Source organism: Myotis brandtii, unplaced genomic scaffold (assembly GCF_000412655.1).
Source record: "Myotis brandtii unplaced genomic scaffold, ASM41265v1 scaffold486, whole genome shotgun sequence".
Lineage (NCBI taxonomy): Eukaryota > Metazoa > Chordata > Mammalia > Chiroptera > Vespertilionidae > Myotis > Myotis brandtii.
Genome location: NW_005368569.1, coordinates 741,773 through 758,413, shown reverse-complemented (window position 1 = coordinate 758,413; position 16,641 = coordinate 741,773). Strand labels below are relative to the sequence as shown.

The following is a 16,641-nucleotide window of genomic DNA, read 5'->3' as shown; positions in this document are numbered from 1 at the left end:
AAGGAAAAGTTACTGAACACACAGCCACTATTGGTACCAAGTAATAAGCACTATGAAGTCCTCTATGACAATGATGTCTAGGGCTTGGCAGCCAGCAGATAGCTGGCTGGGACCTCAGAACCATCCACCATTCTGCAGCTGGGAGGTCTTGGGCCTCGTTTTATTTTTTAAAATATATTTTTATTGATTTCAGAGAGGAAGGGAGAGGAAGAGAGAGAGATAGAAACATCAATGATGAGAGAGAATCATTGATTGGCTGCCTCCTACACGCCCCACAATGGGGACTGAGCCAGCAACTTGGGCATGTGCCCTGACCGGGAATCGAACCGTGACTTCCTGGTTCATAGGTTGACGCTCAGCCACTGAGCCAGCCAGCCGAACATTGGGCCTCATTTTAGAGGCTAAAAACAGAGCTGGTTCAATGTCTTTTTGCCCTGACAACCTGGGTTTGACTTTGGAAGGGGCATTAGGTATAGGAGCATCTGGCTTTGTTACAGAAACTGAGACATAATAGGCATTCACTCTTGGACAGACCTTGTCTATAACTTCAGATATCATAACACAGAATTTACAACTTAGTCATCTCTTAACTATAATGTGGCTATTTTGATCCTAACTGCTTCTAAGGATCACTTGCTCTGCTGGCCATCACAGCACTTCAATCAACCCTTTTCTACACTACTTGTGTATGCTGTCCACTGGTCCCACTAAGTTAAGGCCCCTAAGGTCTGGCTTATTAGTTTGCAAAGGGGAAGTACTCAACATGTCAGGTGAGTGGGAGTGCTATGAAGCTAGCTAAGGGCAACATGTAGCTCGAAAGCATGAAAAGAGATGCCAAGAGAGGTCATGCAAGGAAGGGAAGGGAAATAGCTATGATTCATAAGACACCTTCAGGAAGTGTCCCCTTCAGGAAGCCTGGGCATGGCAGTCTATCTTGCCAAATTGGTATGCCTTTTGACTGAGGCCAGAGCCCCATGTTATATAGTAGAGCCCTGCTTATATAGTAGAGGCAGGCACTCGGCCTCTGATTACAACAGCTGGCAATGGCACCTCAAGGGCTTCCCACCACTCACCATGGGGGGTAAGCCTCCAGAATGTTCCTCCTATGTCACTGTCACCCACCTGCTACACTCAGACCAACACTTGGAGGTGGTTCAACCCTGCCTGCCCAATGAACCAGAGTTAATGACAGGGGGGCACTTGTGGCAAGGAACCCAGAGTGCTAACCATCTGGGAGTCCTTCATGTCACCAGGAGACTCTACCAGCAGATTTTAGTCTATGAAGTTAGCTGAGCCATAGGAACAAGCAGTTGAAGAAGTCTAAAGTTCATGATTTTCTAGCCTCTGGGCTGGAAAAGTCCTTGATTTCACCAGAGAGAAAAGGAGACATGACAGCAGCCAAAATAGGAAAGAAAAAGACAGGTGGCTGTAAAGGTTGTGACTTGGTGAAGCTTCATTCCACAGAGCTCACTCATAGGCAGCAAGTGAGGGGTCAGGGAAACTGCAGGAGACAACATAAGGGAGAGGTGGATTCTAAAGCCCTCGGATGGAAGGGCAGGCAGATGGGTCAGATCAGACCTGATGCCAAGCAAGGGCACCTGACTGATTGCTTCCTCAGTTTCCAGAGGCTCAGGCAGGTCCCTAGCCCCTCCTTCTTCATAATGACCACACAGAGGCAGAAGACTTTACCTCCTTACCCATCTAATGTACTTCCCATTCCTCACGTTCTGCATAATGTACTCATACTGTTTTCTTCAGCTTTTATCACTTTTATTTCCCATACCCAACAACAGAGCTTAAGCCACTGGTAATATAGGGTTAAAAACTCGTTCAGGCAAACCACTATCCTCTTCTCAGCTGTCTGACTGGTAAACTGTACCTCACAGGCTTATTAGGATTAAATTAGGAAATGCATGGGAAGCACTCAGCCCTGACCTTATATGTACTAAGTGCTCCCCAAAAATATATACACACTTTTAACAGCTGAAAATGAAATGTATTTTAATAAACACCCTATACATGATTTTGTCCTTACCACGCTGTGATTCTGTGATGGGCCGTCTAGCCACCCCCTTTTGTTGTCCACTTAGGTTACTTCCAGCTTTTCATTACTATGAAAAGCCCTGCTATAAATATCTGGCAACATTACCCTCCCCATAACCTTTTTAAGTTATGTTTCCTAAAGTGGATTTACCAAGTTAAAGGCAAATGACTCTTTGTAAAGGTGTTTCCAGATTAATTTCCCCCAATTTGCGATGAAGCCACACTGAAGGCCATCCTATCCCTTTTCCCAGTGTAAAACTTTGGGTCAGTGAGGACAGGACAACTAAGTCCACAAGGAGAGGCGAGGGAGATGTGGGGCTAACAATGGTGACATCAAACCCTGCTTTTGAAAAATCATTAATGAGGAATTCTCATTTCATGTAAAGATTCTTTTTCCATATTCTATCTTATCTCCTCAGCAGCTCACCTGTGACAGTATGTCGAGAACTAGGAAGTATCTAAGTCTTTTGGAAAGACAACTCCATATCCTAACTAGGATGATGGCTTTGGCATGCCACTGCCCAGAGCCACATTCAACCTTGTGACTCTGGGGCTTGAGTCTGATGTCACATGACTAACCTGTAAAGCCCAGGCATTTGTAAACAGTGTATTAAAAACATCCTGGACTGAAGCAGGTGTTAGTAAATTGCACTTGAGCACTAATTAAGACAACCCTGCACACCAGCAAGCTGTTTGTTTACATTTCCTCAAACTTATTGAGCCCCAATCTCAGCATTTTAGGAAAAACTACTCTAATTTTCATCTTCTAAGTCATGTTACTTGACCGAAGAATAAAGTAAAATAAGATATATAAACCTGACTAAAATCTTGTGGTCCTTGCCCTAACTGGTTTGGCTCAGTGGAAAGAGCATCGACCTGCAGATTCAAGGGTCCCAGGTTCGATTCCGGTCAGGGGCATGTACCTTGGTTGCAGCACATCCCCAGTAGGGAGTGTGCAGGAGGCAGCTGATCGATGTTTCTCTTTCATCGATGTTTCTAACTCTCTATCCCTCTCCCTTCCTCTCTGTAAAAATCAATAAAATATATAAAAAAAAGAAAAATCTTGTGGTCCTATTCTGCCATTAAACCTCATTGTTAGTACCTTTTTTTTTTTTAAGGCGGTCCTTTGTGACTGTTTTTATTTCACTTAATTCTTTTGCATAATGTTTTTGAGATCCATCTATGTTGAGGCAGGAGTAAACTGTCCATTTTTTGTCATATTACACTTCACTGCATGAACATAGTTCACTTTGCTCATCCACTCACCCACTAACGAACACTGGGTTGTTTTTCATCTTGTGTCTATTATGCATAAAGCTGCTAGAATCATTTCTGCTTATGCTAAGAATATTTTTGTACAAGTTTTTCCCCCCTCTATTTTGTGGATGTTTTCATTTCTTGACTAGACACCCAGGATTGGAATTGCTGAGTTTTAGTACCTTTTTAAAGACTCAGGAGAATCTATGCCATATACTTAGCTCCTCTCATTTTCCTATTTAATATAAAAGCCCCCTCCCCATACCACATTCCCTAAATCCTCAATACTCTTTCCCTTTCCCCTCCAGAGCCTAGGACTAGAGTCCTTCCCAGAATATTTCCACTACCAGACCCAGTTTCTCTTTTTAGAGAAACAGGCAAGGCTTCAGTCTCCTACCTCCTGGCAGTCTCTGAACCAAGGAAGTTTACTCCCACTTAGGAGTTTAAGAAACATCTCATAACAGCACATATTAATCAGCCTGACATGAAACTTTAGTTACCTTAAGTCTCTGATTGAAAGCATCAAACAGTAGTTTGATCCCGTCCTGAGTCAGGTTAAGGATGAGGTCATGGCTTAGAGGAGACTACAAAATAAAAACACACACTCCAAACAATTAATTTACTTACCGGCACCTACTGAAAGCATTACAATATATATGCAATACACAGGGAATATCTAAGTGCAGACTCCCTCCCCCAACTAACAAGGTTTGGAAGCCAGAAACAAACTATTGCATGAATGCAGTGTGCTCTATTTCCAGCCTACAGCTGCTACTTTATAATATTGGCTGAAAAGAGCATCTCTTTTCCAAAGCCTGTATTATTATAGGTTTGGAGTAATAATACTTGGGGAAAAGGGCTAAAATTATGTGAGTATAGAGGCCACTTTCTTTTGAGGGTCCAGGGTACAAATCTGTAGTATGGGTTTACTGCTGTCAAACAGACAGAACAGTTGATGAGGAATGCAGACCACGTGAAAAAGCCTCATGAGGATCCAAATTCAGCAGGTAATGCCCAATGCATTTTGGCTGAACCTATATCCATTCACTCCCAGGCTGTACCATCCACAGGGAACACTTTTTATTTTTGACTGTTTTAGGCCATATTCCAGGACAAATAAGTACTTTTGTGATCTGATTATGTATGAGATGACACTCTTCCTCTTTCCCCCCCCCTCCCCATCTCATATCACATGTGCTTCTTTCTGAAAGGCCCAAGTCTAAGATCTAAGGAGTCATATTTCTACATTTGCCCCTTCTGAGTCCTGGGGGGAGGGGAGTAGCAGCACAGAATACTGGACAAAGCTGGCCTTGAGTCCAGGTGAGCTGGTGACCTTACGTGACTCTCAGAACTTCTCTGAGCTCTAGTTTCATAGGTAGTGGGTCAGAAAGCACTAAGCACACTGCACGCTTTCCTCATGTATGCCCCACCTGCCTGCTTCTAGTCCAATGCAATCAATTCAAGGACTCAACACGTGAAAACTCACCATAGCCCTAACCAGGTTGCCCAGCAGAAGAAAAACAGGACCATCCAAAACTCTGCCCTTTCTTAAAACTGGCACACAGTTCTCAAAAGGATTTAGAGAAGTTTCTTTATAAAGCGTCTCAAAGCAGGCAGTGAATGAGAGAAGAGTGGCTGTCAGCTCTAACTGGTTTGCCTCAGTGGATAGAGCATCAGCCTTCAGACCGAAAGGTCCCAGGTTCGATTCCAGTCAAGGGCATGTACCTTGGGTGCGGGCACATCCCCAGTAGGAGGTGTGTAGGAGGCAGCTGATCGATGTTTCTCTCTCATCGATGTTTCTAACTCTCTATCCCTCTCCCTTCCTCTCTATAAAAAATCAATAAAATATATTAAAAAAAAAAAAGAGCGGCTGTCAGAGAGAGAAAGACTGTGCCACTCACTGCTGGTGTAGGTCTCAGTAGAAAAATTCTCTCCAAAGAGCCTTCTGTGATTAGCACAGACTGCTCCCCTAAACCCCATTGATCTTTACAAGGTAGAGGCCATGGTAGCACCATCATGCCTGGCAAACATTAGAAGAATGCTTGCTGTATGAATGCCTAAACCATTAGGTCTCAAGCAAGACAAGATAATGGACTATGAACCCTGACCTTATTCTGAACCCAGAACACACAGTTCCATTTCTGAGAGGGTTAGCCCATAGGGGAAAGCAGGATGAAGCAACATTTTAGCATCTTTCAAGATCCATGATTAGAGGAAGAATGCTGGGAGGATCTGGATTTTCTTACACTCTCCCAAGAACTGATCATTTCTTCTTGGCATTATTACAATGCAGGATATAACTAAGCAAAATAAATAAAAATTAAAAAAGAATTTTTTGTGCAACTGAGCAATTTTTAAAAGGAAGCAAATAAATCATCTTCACAATGTTTTATTAGTACCTTTTATCTCCAGAACAAAAATACACACATACTATGTGGTGCTTAGGCACTATGCAGTCCTCCATATGAAACAGTTCAGTAAAGCTGTCTGTTGCAAGTCGTTAACATCCTCTCCCTCTAAGAAAAATGGGGCTACTTGATATGCGCATTAAATTTCCAAGGTGTGATTTGCTGGAGACAAACAAGATAGTTTTGAAAGGTTTAACAGGTCAAACTATTCTCTGCACTTAATGGGAAACAAGGACACAAATGGGAAAGGAATGGAAGGAGGGCAGAAGAGGAAAGGACCACATGTAAGAAGCACTATATCAGAGCTCTGAGAGACCATCTCCTCTTGATCCGCATCAAAAGATTATTCTAGGATTCTGAGCAAGATGGTGGCATAGGTAAACACCGGAGACTGCTGCCGCAAACAACCACTTCAAAAATACAACTAAAAGACGGAACGGACATCACCCAGAACCACAGGAAGGCTGGCTGAGGAGAGACTCTTCAACTAGAAGGAAAAATAACAGCACACCGAGGCTCAGAGGAGGCGCAGTGTGGAAAATACTCAGGTGCGGAGGTGCGCGCGCAAAGCGGGCTGGTGGCTGAGAGCGCGGTTGTCGTTTTCGGTCAGGGGGGAGTCTCAGACTCTGAGCTCCAGATACGGGCGAATCGCTGGGGACTCGGACCCAAACGGGAGAAGCGGGAGTGTCTGGCATCAGTTGGAAGGCAGCTTTCTCTCCGAGGTTTGCAGCGGTTCCTGGGGTTCTGAGAAGCAGAGCCTCTGGGAACGGGACTGAGAGGGGCTATAACCGCTCCCTCCGCCCGCCCTGTTGAGCCCGCCCCGCCCAAGCCCTGCGCAGAGCCATTTGCCGGATCGCCTCAGGCAAAGGCTAGATTAGCACCTCCCCAGAGGACAGAAGTTTTCCGCGGCAGACACAGCTGATTCACACAGCCAGTCGGCCTGGTGGTCAAATCCCTCTAGTATTAACTACAACAATCAAGGCTCAACTAGAACAAGACTGCGCACAAAGACCACTAGGGGGTGCACCAAGAAAGCATAAAAAATGCGGAGACAAAAAAACATGACAGAAATGGAGGATATAGAGCTAAAAAACGCAATTTTGAGGGCTTGCAATAAACTTTTGGAGAGCTTCACGAAAACTAATGAGACCCTCGATGCTATGATAAAGAAACTAGAAATTAAGCATACACGCTCTGAAATAAAGAATATTACACCCAATAGCAGACCAGAGGAGCGCAAGAATCAAGTCAAAGATTTGAAATGCGAAGAAGCAAAAAACACCCAACCGGAAAAGCAAAATGAAAAAAGAATCCGAAAATACGAAGATAGTGTAAGGAGCCTCTGGGACAGCTTCAAGCGTACAAACATCAGAATAATTGGGGTGCCAGAAGATGAGAGACAGCAAGATATTGAAAACCTATTTGAAGAAATAATGGCAGAAAACTTCCCCCACCTGGTGAAAGAAATGGACTTACAGGTCCAAGAAGCGCAGAGAACCCCAAACAAAAGGAATCCAAAGAGGACCACACCAAGACACATCATAATTAAAATGCCAAGAGCAAAAGACAAAGAGAGAATCTTAAAAGCAGCAAGAGAAAGAGACTCAATTACCTACAAGGGAATACCCATACGACTGTCAGCTGATTTCTCAACAGAAACTTTGCAGGCCAGAAGGGAGTGGCAAGAAATATTCAAAGTGATGAATAGCAAGAACCTACAACCAAGATTACTTTATCCAGCAAAGCTATCATTCAGAATTGAAGGTCAGATAAAGAGCTTCACAGATAAGGAAAAGCTAAAGGAGTTCATCACCACTAAACCAGTATTATATGAAATGCTGAAAGGTATCCTTTAAGAGGAGGAAGAAGAAAAAGGTAAAGATACAAATTGTGAACAACAAACATGCATCTATCAACAAGTGAATCTAAGAATCAAGTGAATAAATAATCTGATGTACAGAATGAACTGGTGATTATAATGAATCAGGGACATAGAAAGGGAATGGACTGACTATTCTTGGGGGGGAAAGGGGAATGAGAGATGCGGGAAGAGACTGGACAAAAATCGTGCACCTATGGATGAGGACAGTGGGTGGGGAGTGAGGGCGGAGGGTGGGGCGGGAACTGGGAGAAGGGGAGTTATGGGGGGGAAAAAAAGAGGAACAAATGTAATCTGAACAATAAAGATTAAAAAAAAAAAAAAGATTATTCTATAAGGAAACTATATCCACTTCACAGGAGAACCAGACTAATTATTAAACCCATGTTTTCTAACTGATTCTAGTTGGTTAGACAATATTGGGGAAAATTAGTTTAATGCTAAAACTACTATTTGTACTCCAAAATTGGAAGACTAACAACAAAGTCAGTGATATAAGAAATAAAACATGCCCGGGTGGTTGTGGCTCAGTGGTTGAGCCTCAACCTATGAACCAGGGGGTCATGGTTTGATTCCCGGTCAGGGCATATGCCCAGGTTGCGGGCTTGATCCCCAGTGGGAGGCATGCAGGATGCAGCCAATCGATGATTCTCTCTCACCATTGATGTTTTTCTCTCTAACCTTCCTCTCTGAAATAATAAAAAAATATTTGAATAAAAAGAAAGCCTATTTTCAAATGCATCTAATCTTGGGGTGCCCAAATCTGATTAAACTAAATCTGGAAATTACTTATAAGTTCAAGAAGCAAGCCAATTTTATTTTTTTCTAAATATATTTTTATTGATTTCAGAGAGGAAGGGGGCAGGAAGAGAGAGAGAGAGAGAGAGAGAGAGAGAGAGAGAGAAACATCAATGATGAGCGAGAATCATTGATTGGCTGCCTCCTGCACAACCCTCACTGGGGACGGAGCTCGCAACCCAGGCCTGCGCCCTTGACCGGAATCGAACCTGGGACCCGTCAGTCTCCAGGCTGACGCTGTATCCACTGAGTCAAACCAGCTAGGGCAAGCCAATTTTCTTAAGCTGCTTCCCATTTTGATGCCTGCTACTTATAATTCCCTCTGGGTCTAACACTGAAAGTCAGACTAGGTTATGAATGACCTGTAACAAAGAGGAAAAGCTACTATTCTTCACTTTATAACCCACTTCTAATCCTTCATGCCAAAAATAATCTGTCACTTGCTTTCGGATCTGAAACTAATTGAAAAAAAAATGCAACTAAAATCATCAAATTGGTACTTAAACGGCCTCAGAAAAGCCACTTGAGGACAGCCTGCAGCCTGTATAGGAGCAAAACTATTCCCTGAGGTTTGTGACACATACAGCACCAAAAGGTTGCTGCACATGGTCTGTCATAGAAGAATCACAGATTTCAAAGAAGTCAGTGGAGCCCTGGCTGGTTTGGCTCAGTGGATAGAGCGTTGGCCTGTGAACTGAAAGGTCCCAGGTTCGATTCCGGTCAAGGGCACATGCCCGGATTGTGGGCTCGATCTCCAGGGTGGGGCGTGCAGGAGGCAGCCAATCAATGATTCTCTCTCATCATTGACGTTTCTATTTCTCTCTCCCTTTCCCTTCCTCTCTGAAATCAATAAAGAAATATTTTTTTTTTAAAAAGTCAGTGGAAGGGAAATTGCATTTTTAGAGAGATGGAAAAATCCTATTTCTAAAGGACTATGAAAAATAGCTTCTAACTTTACATACTTAAAAAAATCAAATATTATTTAAAAAATTCTGATGTTCAGAAAGTTCTTCTCTGGTGCTAACCTAAAGTATACTCTTACTGGAAACTAAAAAAGTGTTTGTTTTTAAAAAAAATATTTTTATTGATTTCAGAGAGGAAATAAGGGAGAGAGAGAGAAACTTCCTATCCTATATAATAAAGGGCTAATACGCAAATCGACCGAGTGGCGGAACAACCGGTCGCTATGATGTGCACTGACCACCAGGGGGCAAACGCTCAATGCAGGAGCTGCCCCCTGGTGGTCAGTGTGCTCCCACAAGGGGAGCACCACTCAGCCAGAAGCCAGGCTCACGGCTGGTGAGCACAGTGGCGGTGGGAGGAGCCTCTCCCGCCTCAACAGCAGCACTAAGGATGTCCGACAGCAGGCTTCAGGGACAACCCCCTCTCCCCGCAACAATTTTTGTGAACTGGTCCTCTAGTCAATGATAAGAAAAAATCAGTGATCGGCTGCTTCCTGCACATACCACACTGGGGATCAAGCCCACAACCCACGCATGTGCCCTGACCAGGAATGCAACTGTGACCTCCTGGTTCATAGGACAAGGCTCAACCACTGAGCCATGCCAGCTGGGCTAAAAAGGTCTTTGTAGGTGCATGCAACATACTATAGGGGTTAATTCCTGGCACAAATGACCAACATTTAATAGAGACTACCATAAATTGGACAAGAAATAATAAATGGAAAGCAAGTACTCTAGAAGACCAGATAGTCCGAGGTGACCTCCCACTGAAAAGTCTGTGTCAGGGACAGACACACACACACACACACACACACACACACACACACAAACACACGTTCAGTTATTACAGATCCTCAAAACCTGGCAGCAACAGGTTATCAAGACCAAAAGTTTTAGAATTAAAAAAAGAAAATGCTTGATAACTGACTAGTGCTGAAGAGTCTCCTATTCGAATACACTGACCCAACAATCCCTGCCCGTCAGCCCCTCCCCCAAATCACCAACCTCTGGGGATGACTCACTGACTAGGGATGCTATTTCAGTAAACAAATCAGCTCACCTGTTCACTGTAGAGAACCTGGACATTTTTGATGATGCGACGGTGCTTCTGAAGAATGGCTACTGCCTGAGCCAGAGGCATTCCTGAAATAAAGCAAGGACACCTGTGTGGGTTACGTGGGTTGTCCATTTACGAACATCTACCACTGTGCTAGGTATTGGTGCCTGCAGTCAAGTTTGGGGTGGGTGTCACTAAGGTTTACAGAAACAAGACTAAGTTCAAAGTTCAATAAGCAGTAAGAGCTAGAATAAAGTTAGCAGCAAGCACTAAGGCAGTGGTCGGCAAACTGCGGCTCGAGAGCCACATGCGGTTCTTTGGCCCCTTGAGTGTGGCCACGAAGTTTCAATCGCACTGCATGTGCGCGTCCGCACGTGGTATTTTGTGGAACAGCCACACTCAAGGGGCTGCAGTTTGCCGACCACTGCACTAAGGGAATAGTTGAATTGTATAAGGGAAGGGAGTTAATATACAAATGGGAACTTTTGTGTTGATCCCAAGCGAAGAGCTTTGAGAAGGCAAAGTCAGCATGAACCAAAAGAGTGAGAAAGCACCAACTGGGTGACTCTGGAGAATGAGGCCTGTTTCTCACTGTGCCATGGACTATGTATACCCTAGGAAAGTTCCTTCCTCACACACCTACCAGAATCGACTTATTTTACTAAGGATTTTTATCCTTATTTATCACAAATATCTTCTAAATCTTAACACTTGATTTGTGAACTGATGGCCCATTATAAATAGACTTATATATGCTCCCGTTTAAAAAATCCCAATCCCAATGGCCTCTCAAAAGTTCAGGGACTCACAGGGAACACCAAAAAGTATGTTTTCAAACAAAAAGACACATTATATTTCAAACAAGACACACACAGAGAGGCAATTTAAAACAAAGTCCCAGACAATCCAAAAACAAAGACATAGTTTTATAAGTGCAAGGACAGTATGTGTTTTATTCAACTCTCTGAAATTTGGCTTCTTTTCTGTATTCTGACCTCTACATCTACCCAGTCATTCAAACCAGAACCTCTAGATGCCTCATCCTTCCCCATCTTTCAAAATCTAGTCTCTAAACTTCCTTCCTAAACCCATCCCATAACACACTTTATTCCAGGTATCCTCTTTTCCAGTGAACCCAGAGACTCCTTGATAGTGTCCCAGGCAGCTACTACCAAAGAGAATTGGGAATCTAGGGAACCTATTTTCTTCTTCCAGCAGTACATCGTGCTCTAATTATAATATCCAATTGGTTATAGTTCCTTACATACCATTTATCTCCCCCCCCCCTTTTTTTAACATATTGCTATTGACTTTAGAGAGGAAGGTAGAGAGAGGTAGAAATATCAATGATGATAGAGAATCAATCGGCTGCCTCCTGCACACCCCCTACTGGGGATAGAGCCCACAGTCCTGGCATGTGCCCTGACCAGAATCGAAATGTATGACCTCCTGGTTCATAGGTTGATGCTCAACCACTGAGACACACCAGTCGGGCCCACTGTTTTGTTTTAACTTGGTTGGAAGATTTATATGTATGGACAGTTTGGATAAGAAATCTGGCAGTAGCCTTCTAATAGAGTCCTCCTGATGTTAGCTGCTCCAGGAATAGTACTGGCTCCTGTAGTGTTTTTTTAAAATATATTTTTATTGATTTCAGAGAGGAAGGAAGGGAGAAAGAGATAGAAACATCCTATATAATAAAAGGCTAATATGCAAATCAACCAAATGTCAGCTATGATGCACACTGACCACCAGGGGGCAGATGCTCAACACAGGAGCTGCCCCCTGGTGGTCAGTGCTGGGAGCCTCTCCTGCCTCCATGGGGAGCGGGCCTAAGCTGGCAGTGGGACATCCCCCGAGGGCTCTAGGACTGTGAGAGGGCGCAGGCCAGGCTGAGGGACCCCCCCCCAAGTGCACGAATTTCGTGCACTAGGCCTCTAGTCAATGATAAGAGAGAATCATTGATCAGCTGTCTCCTGCATGCCCAACACTGGAGATCGAGCCGGCAACCCAGGCATGTGCCCTGACCAGGAATCCAACTGTGACCTCCTGGTTCCTAGGTCAATGCTCAACCACTGAGCCATGCCTGCCGGGCTCCTGTAGGTTTTTGATAGGAAGCCTTCCCCCTGAACTCCACAGATCAAGTTTCTTCTCTCCTTCCATAGCACCCTACACAACTTCTACCCCATTACAATAAAACACACCATTTCTGTAAAGTTCCTTCCCACTAGACCAGTGGTTCTCAACCTTCCTAATGCCGCGACCCTTTAATACAGTTCCTCATGTTGTGGTGACCCCCAATTTCATTGTTACAAATTGAACATAATTAAAGCATAGTGATTAATCACAAAAACATGTAATTATATGTGTTTTCCGATGGTCTTAGGCGACCCCTGTGAAAGGGTTGCGACCCACAGGTTGAGAACTGCTGCACTAGACTAAGCTTATTTAATTTTCAATGTTTGTAAGCGGAGTCCAGAGGTACATGCTGCCTTCAACAAAGTGAGTGTTCAGTCCCTCTGGAACAAGATAATCTCAGAGAAGGCTATTCTCTAGTGACCCTTAAACCTACCATCTTTGGGCATTTTCAACACTTATTTATTTATTTAAAAATATTTAAATTACTGATTTGAGAGAAAGGAAGGAGGAGAGAGAGAGAGAGAGAGGGAGAGATATTGACATTGATTTGTTGTCCCACTTATTTATGTGCCCTAACCAGAGACCCAGCCAGCAATTTTGTCTTATGGGGATGACACTCTAACCAACTGAGCTACTTGGCCAGGGCTGCAACACAAATTTAAAAAATAAATTCAGACATGCCTCCACACCAATGCATTCTGCGAATGTCATTGAAAAACATCTCAAATTTGCACTGCCTTTAGTCCACCACTGATCAAGCCATCAGTGGCATTCTCAGAGATTCCTCTTGGCCTAGGTTTTCCTGTCCCTGTGTTGTTGGCATTTCTCTAATCTCCCAACATCAAACAAAGGCCAGGAAAGCAGCCAAGAAGTTGGATGCAGCTCCCCATTATGATGCCAGGCAGATAATGGCAAGGTCTAGATACATTTGCATTAGCACAGATTCCAAAAAGAAACCTAGAAACAAAACTGAGCCTATCCTCAGAAGGGTAGAGCAGTGGGAGCAAAAAATCTGTCCCCTACTTTTTATCATCTCTTAACTTTCTGAGCCTCAGCTGTCAAATGGAGATTACCTTTCAAGGCTGTGGTGACTTGAATTAAGCACTGCCTGGTTCTCTAGCCTAGGAATGTAATTCAGCCCCAATTGCAGTTTTGACGTGTGAGGGCTGGGGAGAGGACTAACTTTTATTTTAGTCTGGAGAAGTTAAATGACCACCATCTCTAAGGCAGACAGGATTTTAAAGTGACTTTTAAGACCCACAAAGAAAACATCAAGGCTCAGGCCCCCTTTATGAACTTTTCCCCAAAGTTCAATTCTAGATCCATGTACAGAAATGGTCTTTTCACTGTTTCTGGTTGCTAGACAGTTTGAAAGAACAGCCCAAACCCTTGACCCCTGAAAACTGGAAGTTAGAAGTGGGCCCTAGCCGGATTGGCTCAGTGGATAGAGCGTCAGCCTGCAGACTTAAAGGTCCAGGGTTCGATTCCGGTCAAGGATACAAGCTGGGGTTGCAGGCTTGATTCCCAGTAGGGGGCCTGCAGGAGGCAGCTGATCAATTCTGTCTCATCATTGATGTTTCTATCTCTTTCTCCCTCTCCCCTCCTCTCTGAAAGCAATAAAAATATATTAAAGAAAAAGTGGGAGTTCCAGTATCAAAACAACAGTTGACAGCCCTAACCGGTTTGGCTCAGTGGATGGAGTATAGGCCTGAGGGCTGAAGGGTCCCAGGTTCGATTCTGGTCAAGGGCATGTACCTTGGTTGCGGGCACATCCCCAGTGGGGGGGTGTGCAGGAGGCAGCTGATCGATGTTTCTAACCCTCTATCCCTCTCCCTTCCTCTCTATAAAAAATCAATAAAAATATATTTTAAAAAAACAGTTGACAAAAGAAGTCTTGTTCTCCCACCTAGTTTTTTCAAAATCCTGCTCTCAACTAACATCCTAATCATTACTTTTGGCCAAGAAGACCCTGTACCACAGAGATCCACAACTTAGTCGTAGCATCAAGCACAATCTGAAGCCATGGTGGTGGTTCTCGCTCCGTCCTGTTAAATCCTGGTGTGAGCAGAAGCTGTGGGTGGAGAGGTTAATTCCCTAACTAGAAGCCAAACTGCACCAGCATGATGAATGTGTCTGGAGGCAAAGATATCACTAGCCTCCCAAAATCAAGCTCTGGTTGCTTCACAAGAGGCTGGGGTGTTCCATACCAGCGAAAATTTTGGGCAGAACTCTGTGGGAGTGGCGTTAGTTATGAGAGAAGTTGAGGAGGGCCTCTCAATAAAACTGGCTCCCACAATCCAGAGGTTTATCGTTCAACTGGGCACCAGCAGGGCCCTACCAGTTTCTCCTGTGCCCTGTCTGTCTCCATAGACGTGAGTCTTCCAGATTCCAGGATAAGTTATAGCCCAACAGAGCAGCTGACTCAGTCCAGTCGCTCAAATTAGTGTGACAAAAGTTCAGGCCCAAGCACAAACAAACAGCACCAGCACCTGCTCCCCGCCCCCTTTTCCTAGTGCTGGAACATCAAAGTAAACACACACTGGCGTTACTGAATGCAAATATTTGTACACATAAAGATAGTGGGGATGAGAAAAACCGGGCCAAAAACACCCAAAAAACACCCAAAAAACCAAAACGACCTAATTGAACGTTCTACAAACTAAATGTTACTTTTCCTGAACTCCTATTTCATTCTCAGCTAAGGTCTGGGTTTAGGATTACCTCGCCACATCGACCACAATTAAAAACGAGAAGGGAACAAGTCAGAAAGTTCCTTTAACACACAGACTCTCCTCAACCAGCTCCTTTGACCAGATCGCCAACGCCAGAGTAAGGGATGGGGCGGGGGGCGCTATGTTTCCCCTTCCGAAGAGGCAACTCTTAGCCCCGAAAAGCAAAGGGAGACTCCTGTTGCGGCGTTTCAGAGTGTCAGTCACTTCTCAACTATTTCATCAGTAAATAGCGACTAGGAATAACAACAGTGTCGACCCTTCAACCCCAAGAAGGCCGTCCAGAGATAATTACGCACCACAAAGCAGAGCTAGTCCTCAAGTGTTTGGGGCGTGTCAGTCATTGTTATTATTATTACTACCCTACCAGTCCCGGGAGGGGCCCGGTGAAGGCCGGAGGCGAGGGCGTCTGGGCCCAGCCGAGCCAAAGACGGGCGGGTCGGGCCGGTTGGAGCGGGTATCTAGTGCCTGGAGCCCCAAAAGCCAATAGGACGGAAGAGGCGACAAGCCGCGGGCACTGGGGAGTCAGGGGCAGAGGCCAGAGGCGGGAAGGGCCCGGAGGGAAGTAAGAACCAGAGAACAGGGTTCTGAGGGAGGACCCCCACACTTACCCAGCGTGAATTCCCATTGCTCGTTCCCCAGAGAGCGCTCAGGCACCACCTCCAGATCCAGCATTGGTTCGGCTCGCCGGGCCGGGGCGGCCTCCCTGCGGCAGCGCAGACGGGACCGGAGCTGAGGACAAAGCAGCAGCTAACCCGTCGTCCCTGCCGTCCCTCGGCGGCCCTGCTCCCCAACTCCTCCCCGGTCGCCGGCGACACCGGCCCAACACTGCACCTCACCTCACCAGCAGCAGCCGCGGTAGTAGGGGCAGCGGCAACAGCGGCAGCGTCTGCCGTAAAAGTGGCGTGCGGGGCCGTAAAGTGTGGCGAGGGCGGGGTTCCATCGCAGGGGAGGGGCCTAAGGCGGAGTCGCGCACGCGCAAACTCCGGATTAGCGCCTGGGACGGGCTGGAGGCCCGGCAGTACCATCTGGAAGGGCTGGGATGAGGAGCCCCATATTCCGTGAACCCCCACATCTGCGCACCGCGCCGCACACGTTTCACGCGTCTAAACAAGGATGTGTACGCCACGCAACACATGTGACATGGCTATACAATCCCCATCTGCCATCTACACGCGCGTCCGACTCCCATTCAATGGAAGCAAAAAGCGAGTTCCGAGGGTGCACAGTCTGCGGCCCAGCAGGGAGGGAGGATGCGGAATCGCGGGGCCCCGGGGCCCGCGAGCACCCTCCCACCTCCGGTTGGGGCCGAGACTGACGCCGGCTGCAGCTGCCTCTAGTTTCCAGGAATGACTCCTTCCCCACCCAG

The 16,641-nt window shown here is 45.5% G+C and overlaps 1 protein-coding gene across 6 annotated transcripts in view; it reads right to left on the bottom strand.

The window, feature by feature from the left end:
- LOC102246574 (chromosome unknown open reading frame, human C16orf70) overlaps window positions 1-16,181 on the bottom strand; it is a 32,812-nt gene extending 16,631 nt beyond the window's left edge. The window contains exons 1-4 of one of the 6 annotated variants that reach the window (XM_014547835.1): window positions 16,112-16,181; window positions 15,884-16,004; window positions 10,408-10,490; window positions 3,801-3,884 (exon numbers count right to left, since the gene is read on the bottom strand). In XM_014547835.1, coding sequence (XP_014403321.1) covers window positions 3,801-3,884; window positions 10,408-10,490; window positions 15,884-15,947 — 231 coding nt within the window. In that variant the 5' untranslated portion in view covers window positions 15,948-16,004; window positions 16,112-16,181. Of the gene's footprint in view, window positions 1-3,800; window positions 3,885-5,731; window positions 5,871-10,407; window positions 10,492-15,883 lie in introns of those variants that run through there. The other 5 variants (XM_014547836.1, XM_014547839.1, XM_014547837.1 and 2 more) reach the window with 5 other exon arrangements.
- Window positions 16,182-16,641: the final 460 nt, after the last annotated feature.